This window comes from Triticum aestivum, chromosome 5D (genome assembly GCF_018294505.1).
Source record: "Triticum aestivum cultivar Chinese Spring chromosome 5D, IWGSC CS RefSeq v2.1, whole genome shotgun sequence".
In the NCBI taxonomy this organism is placed as follows: Eukaryota; Viridiplantae; Streptophyta; class Magnoliopsida; order Poales; family Poaceae; genus Triticum; species Triticum aestivum.
Window position 1 is genome coordinate 566,879,347 of NC_057808.1, and position 23,941 is coordinate 566,903,287.

Genomic DNA, 23,941 nt, shown 5'->3' on the forward strand with positions numbered 1-23,941 from the left:
TTCCTCCCACTCACTTCTTTCGAGAGAAACTCCTTCTCTAGAAAGGATCCATTCTTAGCAAAAAGATCTTTCCTTCGGATCTGTGATAGAAGGTGTACCCAACAGTTTCTTTTGGGTATCCTATGAAGACGCACTTCTCCGATTTGGGTTCGAGCTTATTAGGCTGAAACTTCTTCACAAAAGCAACGCAACCCCAAACTTTAAGAAACAACAGCTTAGGTTTCTTGCCAAACCATAGTTCACACAGTGTCGTCTCAATGGATTTAGATGTTGCCCTATATAACGTGAATGCAACTGTCTCTAATGCATAACCCCAAAACAATAGCGGTAAATCAGTAAGAGACATCATAGATCGCACCATGTCTAATAAAGTGCGGTTACGACGTTCGGACACACCATTACGCTGTGGTGTTCCAAGTGGCGTGAGTTTGTGAAACTATTCCACATTGCTTTAATTGAAGACCAAACTCGTAACTCAAATATTCGTCTCCGCGATCAGATTGTATAAACTTTATTTTCTTGTTAGCATGATTTTCCACTTCACTCTGAAATTCTTTGAACTTTTCAAATGTTTCAGACTTATGTTTCATCAAGTAGATATACCCATATCTGCTCAAATCATCTGTGAAGGTCAGAAAATAACTATACCCGCCGCGAGCGTCAACACTCATCGAACCGCATACATCAGTATGTATTATTTTCAATAAGTCAGTTGCTCGCTCCATTGTTCCGGAGAACGGAGTCTTAGTCATCTTGCCCATGAGACACGATTCGCAAGCATCAAGTGATTCATAATCAAGTGATTCCAAAAGTCCATCAGTATGGAGTTTCTTCATGCGCTTTACAGCAATATGACCTAAACGGCAGTGCCACAAATAAGTTACCCTATCATTATCAACTCTGCATCTTTTGGCTTCAATATTATGAATATGTGTATCACTACTATCGAGATTCAATATAAATAGACCACTCTTCAAGGGTGCATGACCATAAAAGATATCACTCATATAAATAGAACAACCATTATTCTCTGATTTAAATTAATAACCGTCTCGCATCAAACAAGATCCAGATATAATGTTCATGCTCAAAGCTGGCACCAAATAACAATTATTCAGGTCTAAAACTAATCCCGAAGGTAGATGTGGAGGTAGCGTGCCGACGGCGATCACATCGACTTCGGAACCATTTCCCATGCGCATCGAATTCAAGTGATTGTAGTACCCAGACAATCTGAGCACATGCTCACTGGTTGAGCTATTCTCCTCCATCTTGTAGGCAAAGTACTGTCAGAGTCTCATACCTCTCGACACAGGCATGAGTATGAAATACCAATTTCAACTCTTGGAACATCTTATATGGTCCGTGGCGTTCCAAACATTTTTGAAGTCCCGGTTCTAACCGTAAAGCATGATGCACTAAACTATCAAGTAGTTATCATACCGAGCTTTGTCAAACGTTCATAACGTCTGCATCTGCTCCTGCAATAGATCCGTCACCTAGCGGTGCATCAAGGACATAATTCTTCTGTGCAGCAATGAGTACAATCCTCAGATCACGGACCAAGTCCGCATCATTGCTACTATCATTTTTCAATTTATTTTTCTCTTGGAACATATCAAAAAATAAACGGGGAGCTACATCGCGAGCTATTGATCTACAACATAGTTATGCAAATACTATCAGGACTAAGTTCATGATAAATTAAAGTTCAATTAATCATTACTTAAGAACTCCCACTCAGATAGACATCCCTCTAGTCATCTAAATGATCACATGATCCATATCAACTAAACCATGTCCGATCATCACGTGAGATGGAGTAGTTTTCAATGGTGAACATCACTATGTTGATCATATCTACTATATGATTCACGCTCGACCTTTCAGTCTCAGTGTTCCGAGGCCATATCTGCATATGCTAGGCTCATCAAGTTTAACCCGAGTATTTTTGCGTGTGCAAAACTGGCTTGCACCCGTTGTATGTGAACGTAGAGCTTATCACACCCGATCATCACATGGTGTCTCGGCACGACGAACTTTGGCAACAGTGCATACTCAGGGAGAACACTTGTACCTTGAAATTTTAGTAAGGGATCATCTTATAAAGCTACCACCGAACTAAGCAAAATAAGATGTATAAAAGATAAACATCACATGCAATCAAAATATGTTACATGATATGGCCATCATCATCTTGTGCTTTTGATCTCCATCTCCAAAGTACTGTCATGATCTCTATTGTTACCGGCATGACACCATGATCTCCATCAACTTGATCTTTTATCAATGTGTCGTCACATGGTCGTCTCACCAGCTATTGCTTTTGCAACTATTGCTATCGCATAGCGATAAAGTAAAGCAATTACATTGCACTTGCATCTTATGCAATAAAGAGACAACCATAAGGCTCCTGCCAGTTGCCGATAACTTTAACAAAAAATGATCATTTCATACAACAATTTATACCTCATCACGTCGTGACCATATCACATCACAACATGCCCTGCAAAAACAAGTAAGACGTCCTCTACTTTGTTGTTGCAAGTTTTACGTGGCTGCTACAGGCTGAGCAAGAACCGTTCTTACCTACGCATCAAAACCACAACGATATTTCGTCAAGTATGTGCTGTTTTAACCTTCATAAGGACCGGGCGTAGCCACACTCAATTCAACTAAAGTTGGAGAAACTGACACCCGCCAGCCACCTGTGTGCGAAGCACGTCGGTAGAACCAGTCTCGCGTAAGCGTACGCGTAATGTCGGTCCGGGCCGCTTCATCCAACAATACCGCCGAATCAAAGTATGACAGGCTGGTAAGCAGTATGACTAGTATCGCCCACAACTCACTTGTGTTCTACTCGTGCATATAACATCTAAGCATAAACCTGGCTCGGATGCCACTGTTGGGGAACGTAGTAATTTCAAAAAATTTCCTACGCACAGGCAAGATCATGGTGATGCATAGCAACGAGAGGGGAGAGTGTGTCCACATACCCTCATAGACCAAAAGCGGAAGCGTTATGACAACGCGGTTGATGTAGTCATACGTCTTCACGATCGACCGATCCTCAGTACCGAACGTACGGCACCTCCGTGTTCAGCACACGTTCAACTCGGTGACATCCCGCGAACTCATGATCCAATAGAGCTCGAGGGAGAGTTTTGTCAGCACGACGGCGTGATGACGATGTTGATGAAGTTACCGACGCAGGGCTTCGCCTAAGCACCGCTATGATATGACCGAGGTGGATTATGGTGGAGGGGGGCACCGCACACGGCTAAGAGAGATCAATGATCGACTTGTGTGTCCATGGGGTGCCCCTCCTCCACATATAAAGGAGTGGAGGAGGGGAGGGGCCGACCCTCTCTATGGCGCGCCCTAGGGGAGTCCTACTCCCACCGGGAGTAGGATTCTCCCTTTCCCTAGTTAGAGTAGGAGAGGAAGGGAAGGAGGAGTAGGAGAGAAGGAAAGGGGGGCGCCGCCCCCCAAACCTATTCCAATTCGGCCTCCTGCCCAAGGGGGGCGCACCAGCCCCTTGTGGGCTGGTGTGCTTCCTTCTTATGGCCCATAAGGCCCATAACTTCTCCCGGGGGGTTCCGGTAACCTCCTGGTACTCCGGAAAAATGCCTGAATCACTCGGAACCTTTCCGATGTCCGAATATAGCCTTCCAATATATCGATCTTTACGTCTCGACCATTTCGAGACTCCTCGTCATGTCCCCGATCTCATCCGGGACTCCGAACTACCTTCGGTACATCAAAACACATAAACTCATAATACCGATCGTCACCGAACGTTAAGCGTGCGGGCCCTACGGGTTCGAGAACTATGTAGACATGACCGAGACACATCTCCGGTCAATAACCAATAGCGGAACCTGGATGCTCATATTGGCTCTCACATATTCTACGAAGATCTTTATCGGTCAAACCGCATAACAACATACGTTGTTCCCTTTGTCATCGGTATGTTACTTGCCCGAGATTCGATCGTCGGTATCTCAATACCTAGTTCAAGCTCGTTACCGGCAAGTCTCTTTACTCGTTCCGTAATGCATCATCCCGCAACTAACTCATTAGTCACATTGCTTGCAAGGCTTATAGTGATGTGCATTACCGAGAGGGCCCAGAGATACCTCTCCGACAATCGGAGTGACAAATCCTAATCTCGATCTATGCCAACTTAACAAACACCATCGGAGACACCTGTAGAGCACCTTTATAATCACCCAGTTACGTTGTGACGTTTGGTAGCACACAAAGTGTTCCTCCAGTATTCGGGAGTTGCATAATCTCATAGTCATAGGAACATGTATAAGTCATGAAGAAACAATAGCAACATACTAAACGATCAAGTGCTAAGCTAACGGAATGGGTCGAGTCAATCACATCATTCTCTAATGATGTGATCCCGTTAATCAAATGACAACTTATGTCTATGGTTAGGAAACTTAACCATCTTTGATTCAACGAGCTAGTCAAGTAGAGGCATACTAGTGACACTCTGTTTGTCTATGTATTCACAAATGTACTAAGTTTCCAGTTAATACAATTCTAGCATGAATAATAAACATTTATCATGATATAAGGAAATAAATAATAACTTCATTATTGCCTCTAGGGCATATTTCCTTCAGACATGGTGGTAAGCAGTATGACTAGTATCGCCCACAACTCACTTGTGTTCTACTCGTGCATATAACATCTACGCATAAACCTGGATCGGATGCCACTGTTGGGGAACGTAGTAATTTTAAAAATTTTCCTACACACACGCAAGATCATGGTGATGCATAGCAATGAGAGGGGAGAGTGTTTTCTACGTACCCTCGTAGACCGAAAGCGGAAGCGTTATGACAACGCGGTTGATGTAGTCGTACGTCTTCACGATCGACCGATCCTTAGTACCGAACGTACGGCACCTCCGTGTTCTGCACACGTTCAGCTGGGTGACGTCCCGCGAACTCACGATCCAGTAGAGCTTCGAGGGAGAGTTTCGTCAGCACGACGGCGTGATGACGGTGATGATGAAGTTATCGACGCAGGGCTTCGCCTAAGCACCGCTCCGATATGACCGAGGTGGATTATGGTGGAGGGGGGTACCGCACACGGCTTGGAACAATCAACTTGTGTGTCTATGGGGTGCCCCCCTCCCTCGTATATAAAGGAGTGGAGGAGGGGGAGAGGGCCGGCCCCTATGGCGCGCCTTGGAGGAGTCTTACTCCCACTGGGAGTAGGATTCCCCCCTTCCCTAGTTGGACTAGGAGAGAAGGAAGGGGGAGAGAGGGAGGAAGGAAAGGGGGGCGCCGCCCCCCTCCTAGTCCAATTCGGACCAGAGGGGGAGGGGCGCGCGGCCTGCCCTGGCCTCCTCTCTCTCTCTCTCTCTCTCCACTATGGCCCATTAAGGCCCATACAATTACCAGGGGGTTCTGGTAACCTCCCGATACTCCGGTAAAATCCCGATTTCACCCGGAACCATTCCGATGTCCAAATATAGGCTTCCAATATATCGATCTTTACGCTCGACCATTTCGAGACTCCTCGTCATGTCCATGATCATATCCGGGACTCCGAACTACCTTCGGTACATCAAAACACAAAAACTCATAATACCGATCGTCACAGAACTTTAAGCGTGCGGACCCTACGGGTTCGAGAACTATGTAGACATGACCGAGACATGTCTCCGGTCAATAACCAATAGCGGAACCTGGATGCTCATATTGGCTCCTACATATTCTACGAATATCTTTATAGGTCAAACCGCATAACAACATACGTTGTTCCCTTTGTCATCGGTATGTTACTTGCCCGAGATTCGATTGTCAGTATCTCAATACCTAGTTCAATCTCGTTACCGGCAAGTCTCTTTACTCGTTCCGTAATGCATTATCCCGCAACTAACTCATTAGTTACATTGCTAGTAAGGCTTATAGTGATGTGCATTACCGAGAGGGCCCAGAGATACCTCTCCGACAATCGGAGTGACAATCCTAATCTTGATCCATGCCAACTCAACAAGTACCATCGGAGACACCTGTAGAGCACCTTTATAATCACCCAGTTACATTGTGACATTTGGTAGCACACAAAGTATTCCTCCGGTAATCGGGAGTTGCATAATCTCATAGTCAAAGGAACATGTATAAGTCATGAAGAAAGCAATAGCAGTAAACTAAACGATCAAGTGCTAAGCTAACAGAATGGGTCAAGTCAATCACATCATTCTCCTAATGATGTGATCCCGTTTATCAAATGACAACTCATGTCTATGGCTAGGAAACTTAACCATCTTTGATTAACGAGCTAGTCAAGTAGAGACATACTAGTGACACTCTGTTTGTCTATGTATTCATACATGTACTAAGTTTTCGGTTAATACAATTCTAGCATGAATAATAAACATTTATCATGATATGAGGAAATAAATAATAACTTTATTATTGCCTCTAGGGCATATTTCCTTCAGTATTTCACCCATGTGACACAAATTAATCAATGAAGACATACAATCTTGCCATCTTCAAATTTGTTCATGATGTATAAGAATTAAACTAAATAACTACATATATAAAAAAATGGAAATGAACACATGCATATATTTACATTTAATCCAAATGACACATATTAATATAGGAATACATCAACTCTTATCATCTTTTATTCTTCTATGATCTAGAATAATTTAGCTTCACTAACAACATATATCCTTGCAATTGAGGCCAAGTGAATTTTCCAAGGTTGACATTAAATTACATAAGATAAAATTGTACCATAATACTATTTGGCATTTTGTGTCTAATTTTGCTAAGTGTAGTAGGAAATTGTATATGTTATCGATTTTCTTACATGTGTAACATGAGACATGTTACGGAGAACACTTAATAGAAAAGTAGATGTGAAAAATTAGATTTTTGGTTTTATGGGATGTAATCTGTATTTTTTTCATAATTATCCTGTTATTATTGATGTGGAGCAGACCCACAAGAGGTGCATGCTCAAGTTAAGACAAACGGTCACTTAAGTACAATGCACATTGGGGACGAATAAATATGATGCACATAGTAGGGTATATTATGGGGGTTGTAACTAATTAATGTTTGTATTAGCGTATTGGTTATGTTGCATTCTTTGTTTTTTTAGGTTGGACATATTCAATCTTTTTTATATAATAATTGCTATAGTTGGGATACTAATTGTGCCGCCTTATCAACTTATCGGTTAATGCTGTGTTTTTTTGGATTTATATTATATGTTGGACATGTTCAATACCGTGAACCTTAATCTAGTTGTTGGTTCGTTGCCTTATGTGACTAAATAATCGATCATGGATTGATGAAGTAATCGTATGCGACTTAATATTTTTTACTGGCCTCCATTCTAAACGTTTTGGCAATCACTCATCTCTCGACCATGCCATTCTTTTGCCCACTCATCTCTCGAGCATATTCACATCCTTGCATCAAATTTTTCTGTACTTACCAACCGAGCCACGCACTGACCTTGTCGATCGAAACACGATCCTTTTCTGAAATAGTAAAGCAGCAGTACATATTGTCCTTTATTAATTCGCTCTTCTTGCACTATGTCCAAGTTTGATTCATGGATGTAATACTCTTATTTGGCCACCGTTTCAGGCTTAAGATGGCCGGCAAGATGCTTGGTTTGTAATTAACCTGAATAAATTCTGACGTATATGGAACTGGACTAGTAGTTAACTAGCCACATTTCCAGGCTTAAAACGTACAAGTGGCCGGCAAGATGCTTGGTTTTACTAACCTGAATATGTTACTGCTAATAAGGTTCGAAAGCATACATTATTTTAACTAATCCGTCGCTTTATGCACATGCTAGTTCACTACACCCCATAAGTAAGATTGATGAAATCATTGAACCAAAGCTTGCGACTAGCTGGCTACTAGCACCCACCCAGTTACCCACCAACAGGTCCTCTTCATGTGCTTCTTTTGACCACAAACACACACAAACGAGAGAGAAACGTTTCGTAGTTGTTCAACAATTGAAACTTCATAGTGTCTTAAAAGTAAAAATAAAATAAAACGTTTTTGTTTCTTTTTTCTACAGGAGAAAAGATGCTACTCCCTCTTATCCATACTAATTGACACTGATCTAGTACAATGTTGTACTAGCTTTGTACTAGACCAACATCATTTAATATGGATCGATTTGGACCGATAGCTGCGCGGGAAATCTTGCTGAGAGCGATATTCCGAGTAGTTCCAGTGATGCTGATGTACAAGTGGCCGTTCAAGGTTCATTGTTGAAGGTATCTTTTGCTGCGTTGGTTCTGTTAACATGCGTAAAGTATGCTGCATACCGAGGCTCCCTCCGTGTTTTCGCCTGACACGAGCTGTTCTTAATTCGCTTGCACCAAACACTAGCTCACCTCTTTCGATGCGGATGCACATGCTAGCACGTGATCATTCATGTGCCTTCCATCGTTACTGAGCCAAACAAATCTCAAGCTTGCTCATCTTCATTTTCCTGCTAATTAGCTAGCTGCACTTGTCTGAGCTGTTCTCTCCACCACTCCAAAGTCCAAATCACACCAGCAACACCCACGAGAGATGCAGTGAAGATACAAAAAGTAGAGAGATCAATGGAGGCTGTGAGCGCCTCGCATGGCGCATTTGGTCCCCTGCTGGGGAAGCTCACCACCTTGCTCGCCGATGAGTGTGCTCGGCTGAAAGGGGTCCGCCGTGAGATCCGCTCCCTCAGATCAGAACTCGCGAGCATGCATGCTGCACTGAAGGAGTATACGAAGCTAGAAGACCCAAATGACCAAGTGAAGACATGGATATCGCTGGTCAGGGAGTTGGCCTATGATACCGAGGATGTCTTCGACAAGTTCATCCACCAGCTTGGCAGCGGAAGTAATCATGGTGGTTTCAAGGAGTTCTTCCGCAAGACCGCTCGTCGTTTCAAGACACTTGGGTCTCGTCGCGGAATCGCTGACCAAATTGACGATCTGAAAGATCGCATCAAGCAAGTGAAAGATCTCAAGGATAGTTACAAGTTGGATTATGCTCCTTCTAGCATCGCTGGCCCTCCAGTCGTGGATCCCCGGCTGCATGCAATTTTTGCTGATGAAGCACACCTTGTGGGGGTGGATGGTCCAAGAGATGATCTTGCCAAGTGGATGTTGGAAGCAAATAACTTGTCCAAAGGATGCAAGGTTTTGTCAATTGTTGGGTTTGGTGGATTGGGAAAGACAACACTAGCGAATGAGGTATGTCGCAAGATTGAAGGGAATTTTCATTGTAAGGCTTTTGTATCAGTCTCACAAAAACCAGATGTAAAGAAAATTATCAAGGATGTAATATCTCAAGTGGCATGTGAAGATGGATCCACAAAAGATACTATTGATTGGGATGAAAAGAAGTCCATTGCCAAGCTAAGAGAACTGCTAGAAAATAAAAGGTAACATCGACCTTCATTATTCCTGTTAAAGGATGTGCCATCCATGGTTCTCGATATTTCAGCCACTTTTTATTTGAAGTGTACTGTCATTATTTTGATTCAAAGAAAAACAACCTGATTAAGGCCAGGTTGCGTAATTACAAGCATCATTACACCTCACACTAAAACAAAAATCATGTACCAGCTAAAAGATGCTTGGAACATGATATATATGTAATCATGAAAATATTTATAGGTAGTGTACTGAATTGCACGCAACTCTCCTGCATGGTTCAAAAAAAAAAATTCCCAAGTCCAGTTTTCAAGAAATTAACTGCTAAATTATTTGTATATTGTACGAGTTTTTATATATTTCATTATCATATTAATGTTTTGTAAGAACTAGTTACTACATGCAATCCCATCTATATGGGTTCAAACCAATCCCGACTCCAGCTAGCTTATATCTCAATGTAACAATGCAATTACTATATTGCTTCTTGTTTTCATATATACTAAATTGAAGATTTTTGAAATATGTTCACAATTGTAAAGAAAATTCCCTGTGAGAATCAAGTAAATAGATATGAATTCGATTAGTTAAAACTTCAAACAAGTGGTCATGGTACATATGCACGATAAAAATGCATATGTAAACTTATGCAATAACCGTACTATATACACTTAATTAAGTCGTTGCGTAGCTTTCTAATAATCATTTTATATAAACTCAAATAATCATACTTTCAAATAAAATGTAACATATATTTTCGTGTTTTTGATCTGGTAACTAGAAATGAGTTATAGTCATAGTTAAAATTACAAGGAAGTTAACATGCTACATATTGCATATGGAAATTATTAACTACTCCAGTTAAATGCATGAAGCTGTTTCATGGCATGTTTGAGTTTTCTAGCAGAATCCCTTACCATAGTTGGTTGACGACTTGACATCATCTACTAATTTTGTAGGTATCTCATCATCATCGATGATGTATGGTCTACACAAGCATGGCACGCTATCAAGTGTGCTTTTCCAGAGAATGATTGTTCTAGCAGAATTATAGCTACTACACGCATCATTGACGTAGCAAAGTCATGTTGTCTGAGTGCTGACGACCGTGTGTATGAATTGGAAGCCCTAAGTGATCTCCACTCTAGAAGATTGTTTTTCAAAAGATTATTTCGCTCTGAGGAAGATTGCCCTGAAATGTTGAAGGAAGTTTCTAATAAAATTTTAAAGAAATGTGGAGGCCTACCATTGGCAATTATCAGCATATCTGGTTTGCTAGCAAACCGACCAGCCATCAAGGAAGAATGGGAGAAGGTTAAGAGGTCAATTGGTACTGCACTGGAGAAAACTAACAGTCTAGAGGGCATGAGTAGCATACTATCTCTTAGCTATAATGATCTTGCACCTCATCTCAAGACTTGCTTGTTGTACCTAAGTTTGTTTCCCGAAGACCATTTGATTTACAGAGATAGGCTAGTGAGGCGATGGATAGCAGAAGGCTTCATCTCTGAAGAGCGTGGACAGAGCAAGCAAGAGGTCGCGGAGAATTACTTCTATGAGCTGATCAACAAAAGTATGGTCCAACCGGTGGACATTGAGTATGATGGAGAGGTCCGTGCCTGCCGAGTCCATGACATGATGTTAGAAATTATCATTTCAAAATCAGCTGAAGATAATTTTACCACTGTGGTAGGTGGAGGTCAAACGAGTTTGCTAAATCATCAAGATTCAATTCGGCGGCTATCAATCCAGCACATTGACAAGAAACTTGCATCTGAACTGGCAAATGTAGATCTCAGCCATGTTCGAACTTTGATAGTAATGCCATCATGTTGCATCACACACTTGCCCAGTCTTGATCGGTTTGAAGCTTTACGTGTTCTGGATTTTGAAGGTTGTGTGGATTTAAAGGACTATGATATGGAAGGCATGGACAAATTGTTTCAGCTAAAGTACCTCGGCTTTAGGGACACACGTATATCAAAGCTACCAGCAGGGATCGTCATGCTAGGTAATCTAGAGACGCTGAATTTTGAGGGTACATCTGTGAGAGAGTTACCTGCTAGAATTACTCTTCTGACTGAACTACGACACCTAATCGGACGTTTGAACAAGCTACCATCAGGGATTGGGGGCATGAGGAACTTACAGCTGATGCCAAGATTTATTATTACCATGCAAGAAACAGATGTGTTGAAGGATCTCGGGAACCTGAAAAGTTTGGAGGGACTCGATGTGGATCTTGGCGATGAAGTATCCTGCGAGGACAAGAGATGTGAGAAAGAGGCGTTCCTCTCCTCACTGTGCAAGCTTGGCACCTGCAAACTCCGTTCTTTGGAAATAAAATCAAAGTACTGTGGTTCCCTCGACTTCTTAGATTCCTGGTCCCCTCTGCCATCTTCTCTTCAAAGGTTTGTGGCGGCCTACAGAGATTCGTTCACGAAACTTCCAAAGTGGATTACACCAGCACTCATTAACCTTGCCGACCTCTGGATCTGCTTAACTGAACTGACGGAAGATGGGCTGCTTACCCTTGGGCAGCTCCCATCCTTACTCCGCCTGCAACTACGGTTATCAAAAAAGTTTATTGCCACAGTCCAAGTCATTTCTTTCCCAAATCTGAAAGCGCTTAACTTCTCAGGAACAGCACAAGCATATGTTTCGTTTGCGAAAGGGTCAGTGCCCAAGCTTGAGTCAATTGAAATGCCATTCAATGCGTCGGAGGCAAAAGCTAATGGCTTCTATTCAGGCATTGAGCATCTCCATTGTCTCAAATTAGCTTACATATGGTGTAATGAAGACGGGACACTACCAGAAAGAAAGGCTGCAGCTGCTGCGATCAGGAAAGACGCAGATGCCAATCCCAACCATCCTGAATTTACTTTTGAGAACGAACCATGGGAAGAGGACAATGAAGAAACTGGTGCTGGTGACGAGGAGAAGAGCAACGAAGATGGTGACACTGATGAGGATTAAAATGCTCACAAACTGCAAGAGGTATTCCAGTCATTCAAAAGCATCGTCACAATTTAATTTTCTCCCTCAAAATACATATATATCCCGAGCTGCTTCTGGTTTTCTAAAATTCAGCTGTTCTACTGTTGTGCGGCTGGTTTTCTTTCTTGGAATGTCATACCGAAGGAGGCATGAAGCTAATTAATATTCGCTGCAAATTCAGGTGACAAGATGAAAAACTGAAGCTGACACCTCCTGAAAAGAGTGATCTGGAGTCTCTCTCAACTGAAGTTGCTACTACTACTTTCTTGCTACATACGACGTGTTAGATCGCCTGTGTTCCTTACTTTATGATTCGGACTTGAGCTCTATTATTACTGCTAATAAGGTACTCCGGTCCTGTCGGACAGTACTTGGAGTCTGAATCTTGTACGCTGTTCTTAAGCCTGTCCCACTAGCTTTATGCATTCGGCAGGACCTAATTTGTATTTGTATTCGGGAATATTTGTGCTGAATACTTGATTTCTGTTTTCATATAATGCGTGGGCGAATGCACTGTGTTTGATTACGAGGACATGTTGTATTTTATTTCTGCAGTTCACTCTTGTAATCTATATTTGCATTGAGGATAAATTACGCTGAATTCTTTCTGATGATAGAATATGATCATATATTCTCGCTTGCATGCCTACATTTTTTTCCGAATACTAACTTGCGTACGCGTGCCTGGGACAAATTTCAGGCTTAGATGCTGTACAGAAGAACCGGCAGGTTAATTTCCTTAATCGGTCTCATAAATCTGGGCCCACATGTGATAGCTCGCCAGATACCCACCACGTGGTAGCTTAAACTTGTTGTAGCTGGACTGCTGTATAAGCACATTCATATGAAAATTCAAAAAAACATTCATATGTGCTTGAGCAGTTAATCAAAAAGGAAAGGAAAAAAAGAAAGGGCTTCTCTGCTTTCCTAGTCTGTTTTCTATGCTCTGCTTTAGTGCTCTTGTCATGTCCTGTGTGTGCGCGCGTATTGGTGTCTACACACACAGGCCGAGAGAGGTGCTGTGCTCATGCTCGCAACTAGTAGTACTCCATGCAACTTCTTTCTTATGAGCACAGCCAAGATCTGTGGCCAAGTATACTCTGGGAGTTGGGTTGAGATAACCCAGAAAGTTAACATTATTTTCCCTCAACTTGTTTATCATATCCTTGGTGTGCACATCAATGTGCTTGTGTGACCACCAGTGCACCTTGTCTCCCATCGTCATAGACATAGAATGGTTGTGGCTCTCACGGTGTTCAGTAATGCACCTACAGGACCTGCTATTCTTGGCCTCCGGCTTCCCCTGCACACCATAAACCACATGTCACGGCCAATGCAACTAATTCAGTTCTCCAGATCCGTTGGCCAACTGAATAAAGGAAAGAATAATTGAGCAGAGCGTAGCAGATCGAGCCCACTTCCATGTGAAGTACTGCTGTCTGTATGTCTTTCTAGCACTGGTTCAGGATACTTGGGCACAGTGAAGTGTTGTGCACTCACCTCTCTCATTCTGTAATCCTTATCCATTTTCCTTCTACTCTGAGTGCCGAGCTGCCGGCAGGGTGCCGACCACAGCCGTGTTCTTGCCGGCGCCGACGCCATGCCACGTGCCCTCCCTGCCCCCCGGACCAAAAGCTGAGAGACATGCGAGCACCCCTGCCCTGACCTAGCCGACGACGCAAGCCTCAGCTGAAACTCAATGTTATCCCTGTTAGTTTTATTTCCTACAATTTGGGAAGTAGTAGTAGTAGTAGTAGTAGTAGTAGTGGTGGTGGTGGTGGTGGTGGTGAGTTTGCAGATCCAGGAACAACAAGGAAGCTGATAGGACAGAAAGAGGCTCCTGCCTGGGCTTTCTGCTTTGTCGGCTATCTCTCTGGCTTTCGACTACATTGGCGGTGGCCTGTGCAAGGTTTCGGTGCCCTATGCTGGTGAAAATCTGGGTAATTTCCAGTAAGCATAGCCTGTACAAGAAGCCTATGTATGCATGGTGTCTTGTGATGGTGTGATGTGTGGCAATCAAATACATGTAGATAACATGTGTGCGTGTGTAAGCTCAATAGCACCTTTTTTGTTAAATGAAAATGATCGATGTGTGCCGCGCATCCTGGCCGTCCATCTCCTTCCCCCCTGGGAATTCAAACCTTACCCACTCTTCCCTCCACTCTACAGTAATTTGAACTAAAACCACGACACTTATTTTGGAATCTTGTAGGGGCATACTGGGCAGGTGTGCTTTGCAAGAGCGACCTGGCAGCGCATCAGTCCCCTTCCTCGCAAAAGCTTGTGCTGGGATGGGAACAACGAGAAGACAGACAACCTGAACATACGAGGGACGAAATTAAGATAGATCGTGTATAACATTTGTAATTAGCAGGGCTCTTGTTGGGTGCAAGAGAAAGAAAAGCACTAGTAGTACCTGAGTATGTTAATCCTCGTCCTCGTCGATGTGCTGCGAAAAGAGTACAGTAGGGCGGTTGGGATGTGTGCTGCCTGCACTCTTCATAGCAGCCTTAAAACTGCTGCAGTCGCCTTGTTCTACTGTACAATCGACAGTAACGAGTCTGGGCAGATTCTTTATCCCGAAATCAAAACAATCAGCGAGTGCCTCAGTTCTACACGCACGTAGCACGATCACAAGCATTTCTAGGTTGGGCATGGAGCCTGCTGCGAACTTGAGATTTATTCCTTCTTGGTCTGCATAATATCGGAACTTGGTCAAGTATGGGAACCCAGCTTCAGCACTGACTGTCAGCATTCTATCTTTAGAATCATGGTATCTCCCTTCTAGTTCCAGCTTGAGCAGAGCAGGTAAGCTTCCGAGAATGCAAAGGTCACTCTGCGTGATTCCCTTCACTTCAATGCGTAACTCTTGAAGGTTGACAAGTGCGCGCATCCAATCCGGAACATGCAGGACTGGCGAATCAATTAAGACGAGCTTCTGAAGGCTAGGCGCAACAGGGCACGCAGTTCCCAATGGTAAGAATGTGTTCCCATTTTTTATTTTCAGATAACCAAGCTTCTCCAGCAAGCTAAAGTCACAAAAGGAAGAGACAGGAAGTCTCCTTGCACGTTCATTGACATCAATGAACAACCTTCTCAGATTCCTTAGCTGTCCAAGTTGTTGCATGTAGTCAAGACTTTGCAATGAAAAGTCGACCCATTTCAACACCTCCAGTGCCTGCAACTTCCCAATTCCATCAGGAAATGTAACTTTGCAGTCAGTCAATAGATGCACCAATTTCCCTAGATTTACAATACTTGCTGGCAGTTCCCATACGAAGGTGCCTCTTATATCTAACATCTCTAGGCCACGTAGACACCCGATATCTCCTGGGAGCTCAGATATTCTTGTTCCCCTTAGGTTCAGGTACCTTAGATGAAGCAACCTCCCTATATTTTTAATATGGTGTTCGATGTTTCCATTGTAGGGGGAACCCCAACATCCAAAATCTACAATACGCAAATGCCTGAATTCATCCAATCGAGACATTTCCCCTGAATTTCCAAAAATATTGAGTGATCTGGCATGGGACAATACCAGTCTTCTTTTTTGCACGATACAATTTCCCTGTGTATCAAGTTGGATAGAGAGCCGACGAACTTTCCGTTTGACATTAACTGGTACAAAGGGAACCCCAACCAAAGTAACAAAGTTATCTTCAATGGACTTGGATATGATGAAATCAAGAATTGTGTCATGAACTCTACAAGTATTCAGCTTATGGTGTTCGTCAATCACCAGTTGGATCAAATTCCTATTGACAAGCTCATTGAAACACATCTCCCCCAACTCATGTACTGTATATCTGCCTTCTTTGTGAAATAACCCTTCAGCAATCCATCTCCTTATAAGACATTTCTTCTCGATAACAGTATCCTCTGGAAATATACCCAGGCACAAGAGGCAAGTTTTGAGAAGAGAAGGCAGATCAAAGTAACTAAGTGACAAAATTTTCATCATATTTTCAACGCTACGATTTCGTTCAAGTGCACGCCCAATTGAATCTTTCACTTCATTCCATATCTCTGTTGTTTTCTGTTTGCTAGCCAGCAGACCAGAAATTGCAATGATCGCCAAAGGCAAGCCACCGCATTTTTGCAAGATTTGATTAGAAACTTCTTGAAGGTGCGAAGGGCAATGTTCTTCAGAGTTGAATAGTCTTCTATAGAACAACTGTCTAGAGTACACAATATCAAGAGGCCTTATACCATAAACATGGCCATTGAATGATGAACTACATGCCTCTGCCACACTGTTTATCCGAGTAGTGGTGATTATTCTACTACCCATCCTGGTCATGGGGAATGCACACTTAATAACATCCCATGTATCCATATCCCATATATCATCAACAACGATAAAGTACCTACATGTGGATTCGTGAGATATATTAGCAGGGCTTTAATATCAAGCTTGTACAACAAGATAGGCAAATTAAAAAATGAAACTTGTCACACTGATAACATGAAAAGATAAATAAAGAAGCTAATAGTACTGTTGTTAAAATAGCATATGTTTGGTACACTACAATAGTGCACCTAATATCCTAGACTTGTGTTTAATTCATTTGGTGATTAATTCAACTAGGTTTTATAGGTTAACTATTTTCTGTGAGTTGGGTGAGTGTGCATGTGGAAGTTTAAAAGATATCTGTTCATTTTGAATTTTGATGAATTGATTATTCAATGACTAACCCGCTAATTTAGCTTCCATGCACGAGCATATTCAATGTAAAAAAGAACCCACAGGAGGAACTCTTGGAGGAAGATCCTTCTACCTGAAGAAAAAACTGAGGGGGCTACCATGGGCCCATACATTTCAAGGAGACAGCGAGTCATGTTAGCTAGCATGGTGGGGCCACCCTCCGGCCCTCCTTCAGCCATAGACTTTGTCTCCAATCCTAATTTACTTCCGCCTATGAATTGCAGGTTTTCAAGGGCAGAACAAGCGCATCGATAAATATTTTAGGACGCGACTAGTTGTCAAATGACGTCACCCACGTTGACGTTTATAAAGAAAATTTCAGCTGCACCTAGTACGCAACTGAATTTAGTCAGTGCAATACATAAATAAATCAGTTTAATTCAGTTGCATGGGACTTGTTCAACCGGTGCGGCCGACGGTCTGACAACAGAATCACATGTTGGTGTATAGTGCAAAGGCGTTTCATGTTGTTATTTTTCGCTAGTTGATTCATGTATCCACCTTATGTGAACATTGAGTTGTAAGCGCTTTGAACTGAAATAATGCAGTAAATATGGCCATATGCATCAATCGATGCAGAGGGCAGGGCTTCCTCTTTCCAGAAAAAAGATGAAGAGAACTTTGGTTGCAAAGATGGCACAACTGGAAAAATTGCAGTTGCAACGATGGTGCAACTCAAGAAAATTCCAGTTTCACTCAAACCAGTATGAATCTCTGAGCAACATCCAACAGCTAAGGAGTTGACCGAGCTTTGAGCTAAATAGCTAATTCTCATCTGACCGAAAATTAGCAATCCCGAGTATTTCAACAGAGCATCATCAATGTTTGCGTAAACAGAGTACCATGTACAGCCCACGTGTTTTATGCAGGCATTTGCGGCAGCCCGCAAAGCGCTTCATGTCTACTACCCGGCACCCTCATACCCACATATACCCACACAATCTTGCCATCATGTCTGATATGTGTTTGCACACATGTACCTCTGTTGCATAAGAACATGAATCGATTAGTGACGCATGTCATTAACCGATGAAGCCAGAACATGAGGAGGGAGCGATATGTTCATGTTTGTGTTCAAATTTTACTTCAATGTCAAAGCTGCAACATGCCAGCAGCAGTAGCTGATTGATTCGTCCTACGTACGAAATATGCGGGACAAGTAGGCTTACTTGTGGGCTGAGTGGGATGACCCACAAATGACATATCTGTTGTGTTCTAACCCGTGGGCGTCCATGTTGAATCTTACGTGGGGCGGGTCATGTGGCGCGGCAGGAGGCTCACTCCCACTCGAAAATTGTCAATCTCAGCAAGGAGGAATATGAGTGATTAACCTTTCTCACCATATTTCTAAGCGCAAAGCTTAGAACCAGGGATTTGATTTGAGGCATACAAATGATCGGCTGGTATAATGTTACGTACAAATACGATCCTGATCCACCAGGACTTGGAGCCACCGGCTGGGTTGTAATTTCCACACACTTATTCAGTATCAAGTCATAACTGGAATTTTAATTAGATATACCGGTTTAATATCACAATAGAAAATAATGGTCAGCACTTCCGTTCTTCTAGGTGTGGCAGGCTTGGTAGGATGTCTCTAGAACTATATATAGGGAAATTGTGGATTGCACATTATTATTTCTCTAGTGGGTGGACATATATCCATATATCTTATCGTTGTGAAATCACCATCATCCACACATGTACATGATTTTATCACAATATATCTTATATTGATTCATATAAAAAGAAGTTATTAAAAGATGTCGCCTGCACATGTTGCAGGCCACTTTCTAGTTGCACAAAAAACAAAAACAAAAGTGTAAGTCAAACACTCAAAGTGTTATTGGTCTAGTGGCGGGCCGTTGAGGAGAGCAGTGTGCGCAAAACCTATGACTTAAATATTAACTAAGTTTCAACCAGAAAGCTAGCGATTGCGTTTTAGCGAATCCAAAAAAAAGCATAGGGATGGTAAGTATACCTTTTGTCTTGTAAGAACTCGTATATGTTGATAGCAAGTTGCTGCACACTCCCTTCTTCAGTACCAGCATAAGGTCGGTTGCTAACTTTACTGAATATGGTTCTCAGGATGTTCATAATGCTTGGACTTCGCGACACAGATAAGAAAGCTTGACAGACGAATCCTCTCCTAAGCTCTTGATACACTTGATTTGCAAGAGTTGTTTTGCCCATTCCTCCAGGCCCAAAGATAGATACTACCTTCAGTTGTCGTGATGACCCACGTCCGTACTCTTCAGTCAACAAATTGATAACCTCAGTCTTTGATTCGTCCATTCCGACAATCTTTGACACATCATCAAAGATGACAAGAGCTCTAGTGTCAATGGTTCCATCGATGGTCTCCGAGAAGGCTTCGACGGTCTTGTGCCTTGCATTCCTCTTGCCCACCTCAGTCTTGTACCTTGCATTCTTCTCGCCCACCTCAGTGATCTGTTTCTTCAGATCATGGATCTCATTGGCAATCCGACGGCGAGCCTTCATCTTCCCCAACTTACCTAGCGAGTGCTTGATCTTCTCTATGAAGCCCTCTGGCTCAGGGTCCTTGTCATCAACGCTTTGCATGAAATCGTCGATGCAATCCTCCATATCGTAGGACAGCTCACGCACCTCATTCATCCAAACTTTATCTTGTACATCAGGATCCTCCTCCTCTGACATCTTCATGAGAAAGGCATCCATGGCGGCAAGCTCATCGGTGAGGGACTTGATATCCTTGCGCACCCGCTTGAAACGATTGTACTTTTCGCTGAGCAGAGCGCCCAGCTTCCCCAGAACAGGTTTCAGGACCCCCGTCGCCACACTCACCAGAGCCGCCTCCATCGCCGCCATGTGTCTCCGTGGAATGCACCGAAAACAGCTAAATTTGCACACTGAGAATAGGATGAACTAACAGAATTAAGGCCAAGCATTATTAATAAAACTGCCAATGCGACGAGGCGGCGGCGGCCGGAGGAGATGGGGTCGTACCTATGGGGAAGCTGGAATTAATTCTTCTTCACGCCCGGTGACCAGAGCTGCTGCCATGGCCGTGCTGTTAGCAGTGAAGAGAGGATTTTTTTTTCCTGACTGGTAGCAGTGCAGGCCGTCGATCTGAACCCTGAAATTTCAGAGGAAGATCGAAGCATTACTACACCGACTGAACGTACCTAGCGGGATGCGCCGGCGCCGGCGGCACAGCAGGAGATGGAAGCACGGCAGCTGGGATGTGGACGGGGCCGTACGTACGTGCCTGTCGGGATGGATCTGCCGTGGAGGACGTCCGGCCGGCCGCGGAGTAGTTGCGGCGGCGTCACCCCGGCGAGGAGAAGGAACGGACGCCGGCGACGCGTGCACTCTATCTAGATAGATCTCAAGGAGAAAGGGGGAACAGAATCGAGTAGGTGAGGATGCCGGCAGAGGAACGACAGCTTTTTTTTCGTGGTAAAAAAGGGTACTGTTGAAATACGTATGGGCCGAGTTCCGGATGGTGGGCCAGGTTATTCACGGCCGTGGCTCAGGAATTCCGGGGAGCGACGAGCGCTCCTTCGGGAGCTTCACAACGATCAGTGCCACTTGGGACGATCTCAGTCGCTGTCACATGTCGCGCTCTGATTTTATTTTTTCACATGCGTTTTCGGTTTTTTAATGGTTTTTTCTTTTTTTCAACCTTTTGTTTTTCTCCGGTCTTCCTTAGCTTTTGGACTTTTTTACGAGAAAAAAATGTGTTTTTTTCTTCTACGAGAGGCACGGTTTTGTTTTTGTGAGAGGCACAACCATGCCTCTTAGAAACGAAAAAAAATGTGTTTCCTGTTTTTTTTTTGCTTTTGCGAGAGGCACATCCATGCCTCTCAGAAACGAAAAAAAACGTGTTTTCTGTTTTTTTTCTTCCGCGAGGGCATTATTTTGTTTTCGCGAGAGTCACGACCGTGCTTCTCAGAAAAGGGAAAGAACAAATTTTCTGTTTTTTTCTTCCGCGAGAGGCACGGTTTTGCTTTCACGAGAGGCACGACCGTGCCTCTCAGAAAAGGGAAAGAACACATTTTCTGTTTTTTCCTTTCGCGAGAGGCACGGTTTTGTTTTCACGAGAGGCACGGTCGTGCCTCTTGAAAAGTGAAAAAATGTGTTTTCTATTTTTTTTCTTTCGCTGAAGGCCTCGTTTTTGCTTCCACGAGAGGCAAGGCTGTGCTTTCGTGAGAGGCACGGCTGTGCCTCTCGAAAACGGAAAAAAATGTGTTTTCTATTTTTTTTCCTTCCGCGAGAGACACGGTTGTGATTTCCGAGAGGCACGGTCGTGCCTTTTTCGTAAAGGAAAAAAACCATGCTCCCCGTTCGGTTTTTCGTCTGGTTTTTTTCGACCATTTTTTCATGAAAATAGATCGTCAAAACCTATGAACATGAGATCTAGTTTTGAAGGCCTCGACACGAGGAATCCAACGGTGAAAACGGTTCAAGACTTGGACGCACGATTTAAAAAATAAAACGTTTTGAATAAACAGATATATAAAAAAAGAAAAAACTCCCGGGTTGTGACAAGTGACGCCCTGCATATGCGTCACTTGTCACAACCTGAAGAGATGGAAGTGATCTTTGCAAAGAATACCTCTCAATTTGTGATTTCGGGGTATCGCTCGCGGGGCCAATAGGAGTCGCGCAGTTGTTTTCTTTTCTGCGTGGCGTTGTCCTTCCTAGCCAGGCCCAATAGCGTAACTAACTTTTCTTTTTCTGTTTGTGCACTTTATATGGGCCGGAGTTGTTCTATGTGTTCGTGGGCTGCAAGAAATCAAAGCAATGCATGGCTGGAAATGAGAAGAATAATGCACCGCATTTTTCTCTCTTGTCGGTGCACTGTCGGGCTTGTATGTTTAATCTAGATTTATTTTCCATATTTTTCCTATTTTTTTAAATTCTTGATTTTTTTATTTTTCTTTTCCATTTTATCTTTATTTTTCATTCTTGTTATTTTTATTTATTTTTCTTTTTTAAAGTTCATGAGTTTTTTTAAAAGGAGTTGCTAATTCTCGTCTAGATGAGATTTAGTAATTTCTCATCTTGGTTCTTGACCGTTCGATTTGTTCGCTTTAAATGTCGTGCAAATCTTGATCGCAGATTGTTTTGTCGCATGAGTCTGATGTCGCACTATGCGTCCGGTGTCCACTTGTCAGCCCGTTTGCAAGTGCATCTTTGGTTGAGCCGGTTTGCCAGTTGTTCTCCGTTGGGGAGGGAGACTGGAAGCTTCGACGGCGGTGATGTGCACAGGGGAGGGCGAGGGCGAGTGGGAGGGATGTGCACGGCCACGCGCTGCTTTGTCCTTTTATCGGCCGGGGCAGGTCAAGGGACGGTGCCCCGGCGTTAATGCTACATGTGTGGAAGGCGCAACACCGTCGCGTCGCCTGGCACCGGTGCCGGCGTTAATGCTAAGCGTGTGGAGGCGCACTACCACCCCGTCACGTCGCCTGGGGAAATGCCTGACGACTGCACGCCATTACGCGGGGTGAAACAGCCTCCTGCACGACGCCATTAATCGCGGCGACAAAGCAATGTGTCTATGACGAGCAGGCCGCCAAGTTTGGAGTGTCTCTATGGGGTGTCGGACAAAAAATGTCTTTGGGCGGACACTTGGAGGGTGTCGAGACCCCCAATGGGCCATTTCCATTTGGGGGGTTGACCTCAGAGTCTCTCGAAGTCGTACTCAGTCTGGGAAAGGCGGAAGAGCAAAAGAAAGGCAGCAGAGGCAAAGGGAACAGCTCGTCTGCCCCCTTCGCCTCCACCTCCCCTGCCACCGCCACCGCCTCGCCGGCGTTCGAGCTTCCTTTCCCCCGTTCCTTCTGCCGGCCCAGCTACTCCCCGCCGCCGTGCACTGGGTGACCGACAAAGCTCAAAGTTGCTGCCAGTGAAGAAAAATCCAGGTCCGATTCATCCTTCTTCTCTTAGAGCAGCTCGTTGGATCCCCCTTTGCCTCCTCTTCCCGCCCCCTCAATTCTCTAGTCGCAAGCCAAGTGCATCTGCAGAGCAGTTAAAGTCAAGTGCTTCCCTTCCGACGCAGATCTGCTCGCGACCAGCCGGAAGGGTGCACATCGCCGGCGCTGGCAGGCTGCTTGGGTGAGGTGCAATGCGTCAGCTTATTCTTCTTTTTCAGTTTTATAATCTTCCTCCCATCTTTCAGTCCCAAATCTGAGGGTTCATGAATTTTCTATTGTGAAGAAAATAACTGTCCCGGATCTTGGTCTTATTTTATTATTAGATTCAGTCTGTACCAAATCCAAGGCAACACCTCAACCAGTTAGAAGGTGATGGGCAACATATTTAATAGGCACCCAACCAGCATTACAAAACTAATCTCTAGCTGCTAGTCACCCAAAGAGAGCCAAAGTGGCATCACACACACACACACACACACACACACACACACCTCAATCAGTTCAAGTGTAGCTGCTGCATTCGAATTAAAACTACTGCTATTTTAACTGTCATTGGATTGTGTCTAAAGAACGTCTAGCTTGTATGTAACCACATCTGTAGAAATTTAACCTGTCACAGTAATGTTTTTCTTTCTTATTTTCTCATCAAGCATCTTATATTCTTCTAGATGCATTGGTCTCCATTTTGATAAACATTTCTTCACATCTTATTTAATGCAAGGTTTGATCAAAGCGCTTGGAAGTACATCTGCAGAGCAGTTCAGACTTCAGAGTCTGTAGGCTAAATCACCACCTGTAGGTGCGCATATCCTTTTATGATTCCTTTTGTGAAACAAATCCTCATGCAAACTAATTGTGCAATGTGCTTAGAATGGTGGGGGGGGG

General features: G+C 43.6%; 2 protein-coding genes and 1 long non-coding RNA gene across 12 annotated transcripts; 2 read left to right on the plus strand and 1 right to left on the minus strand.

Annotated features, from left to right (window-relative positions):
• Positions 1–8,503: 8,503 nt before the first annotated feature.
• On the plus strand, positions 8,504–12,959 carry LOC123123973 (disease resistance protein Pik-2). The gene is made up of 3 exons (XM_044544642.1): positions 8,504–9,444; positions 10,396–12,433; positions 12,615–12,959. Exons 1-2 carry the CDS (start codon positions 8,624–8,626, stop codon positions 12,410–12,412), a joined length of 2,838 nt encoding a protein of 945 aa, XP_044400577.1. The 5' UTR covers positions 8,504–8,623; the 3' UTR covers positions 12,413–12,433; positions 12,615–12,959.
• Positions 12,960–13,143: 184 nt separating this feature from the next.
• Positions 13,144–20,592, minus strand: LOC123123974 (disease resistance protein RGA5). Of its 10 annotated transcripts, none has more exons than XM_044544643.1 (6): positions 20,385–20,592; positions 20,127–20,256; positions 19,120–20,029; positions 14,850–16,800; positions 13,934–14,750; positions 13,144–13,736 (listed from the first exon to the last, which is right to left on the minus strand). In XM_044544643.1, the coding sequence occupies exons 3-4, from the start codon at positions 19,986–19,988 to the stop codon at positions 14,859–14,861; spliced, it is 2,811 nt and encodes a 936-aa protein (XP_044400578.1). In that variant the 5' UTR covers positions 19,989–20,029; positions 20,127–20,256; positions 20,385–20,592; the 3' UTR covers positions 13,144–13,736; positions 13,934–14,750; positions 14,850–14,858. The 10 variants fall into 10 exon arrangements, with proteins under 10 accessions (XP_044400578.1, XP_044400580.1, XP_044400584.1 ...); XM_044544645.1 differs by having other exon boundaries at positions 20,381–20,567; XM_044544649.1 differs by having other exon boundaries at positions 20,389–20,563.
• Positions 20,593–22,795: 2,203 nt separating this feature from the next.
• LOC123123976 (uncharacterized) lies at positions 22,796–23,940 on the plus strand. The gene is made up of 3 exons (XR_006460921.1): positions 22,796–23,044; positions 23,182–23,242; positions 23,778–23,940. It is a non-coding gene; the product is annotated as an uncharacterized lncRNA (long non-coding RNA).
• Position 23,941: the final 1 nt, after the last annotated feature.

Excerpts from the sequence above, each read along its gene's own strand:
- LOC123123973 (XM_044544642.1), top strand. The coding sequence starts at position 8,624 with ATGGAGGCTGTGAGCGCCTCGCATGGCGCATTTGGTCCCCTGCTGGGG. Across the intron at positions 9,445-10,395 it reads GAACTGCTAGAAAATAAAAG|GTATCTCATCATCATCGATG; the intron begins GTAACATCGACC and ends CTAATTTTGTAG.
- LOC123123974 (XM_044544643.1), bottom strand. The coding sequence starts at position 19,988 with ATGGCGGCGATGGAGGCGGCTCTGGTGAGTGTGGCGACGGGGGTCCTG. Across the intron at positions 16,801-19,119 it reads GAGTTCTTACAAGACAAAAG|GTACTTTATCGTTGTTGATG; the intron begins GTATACTTACCA and ends ATCCACATGTAG.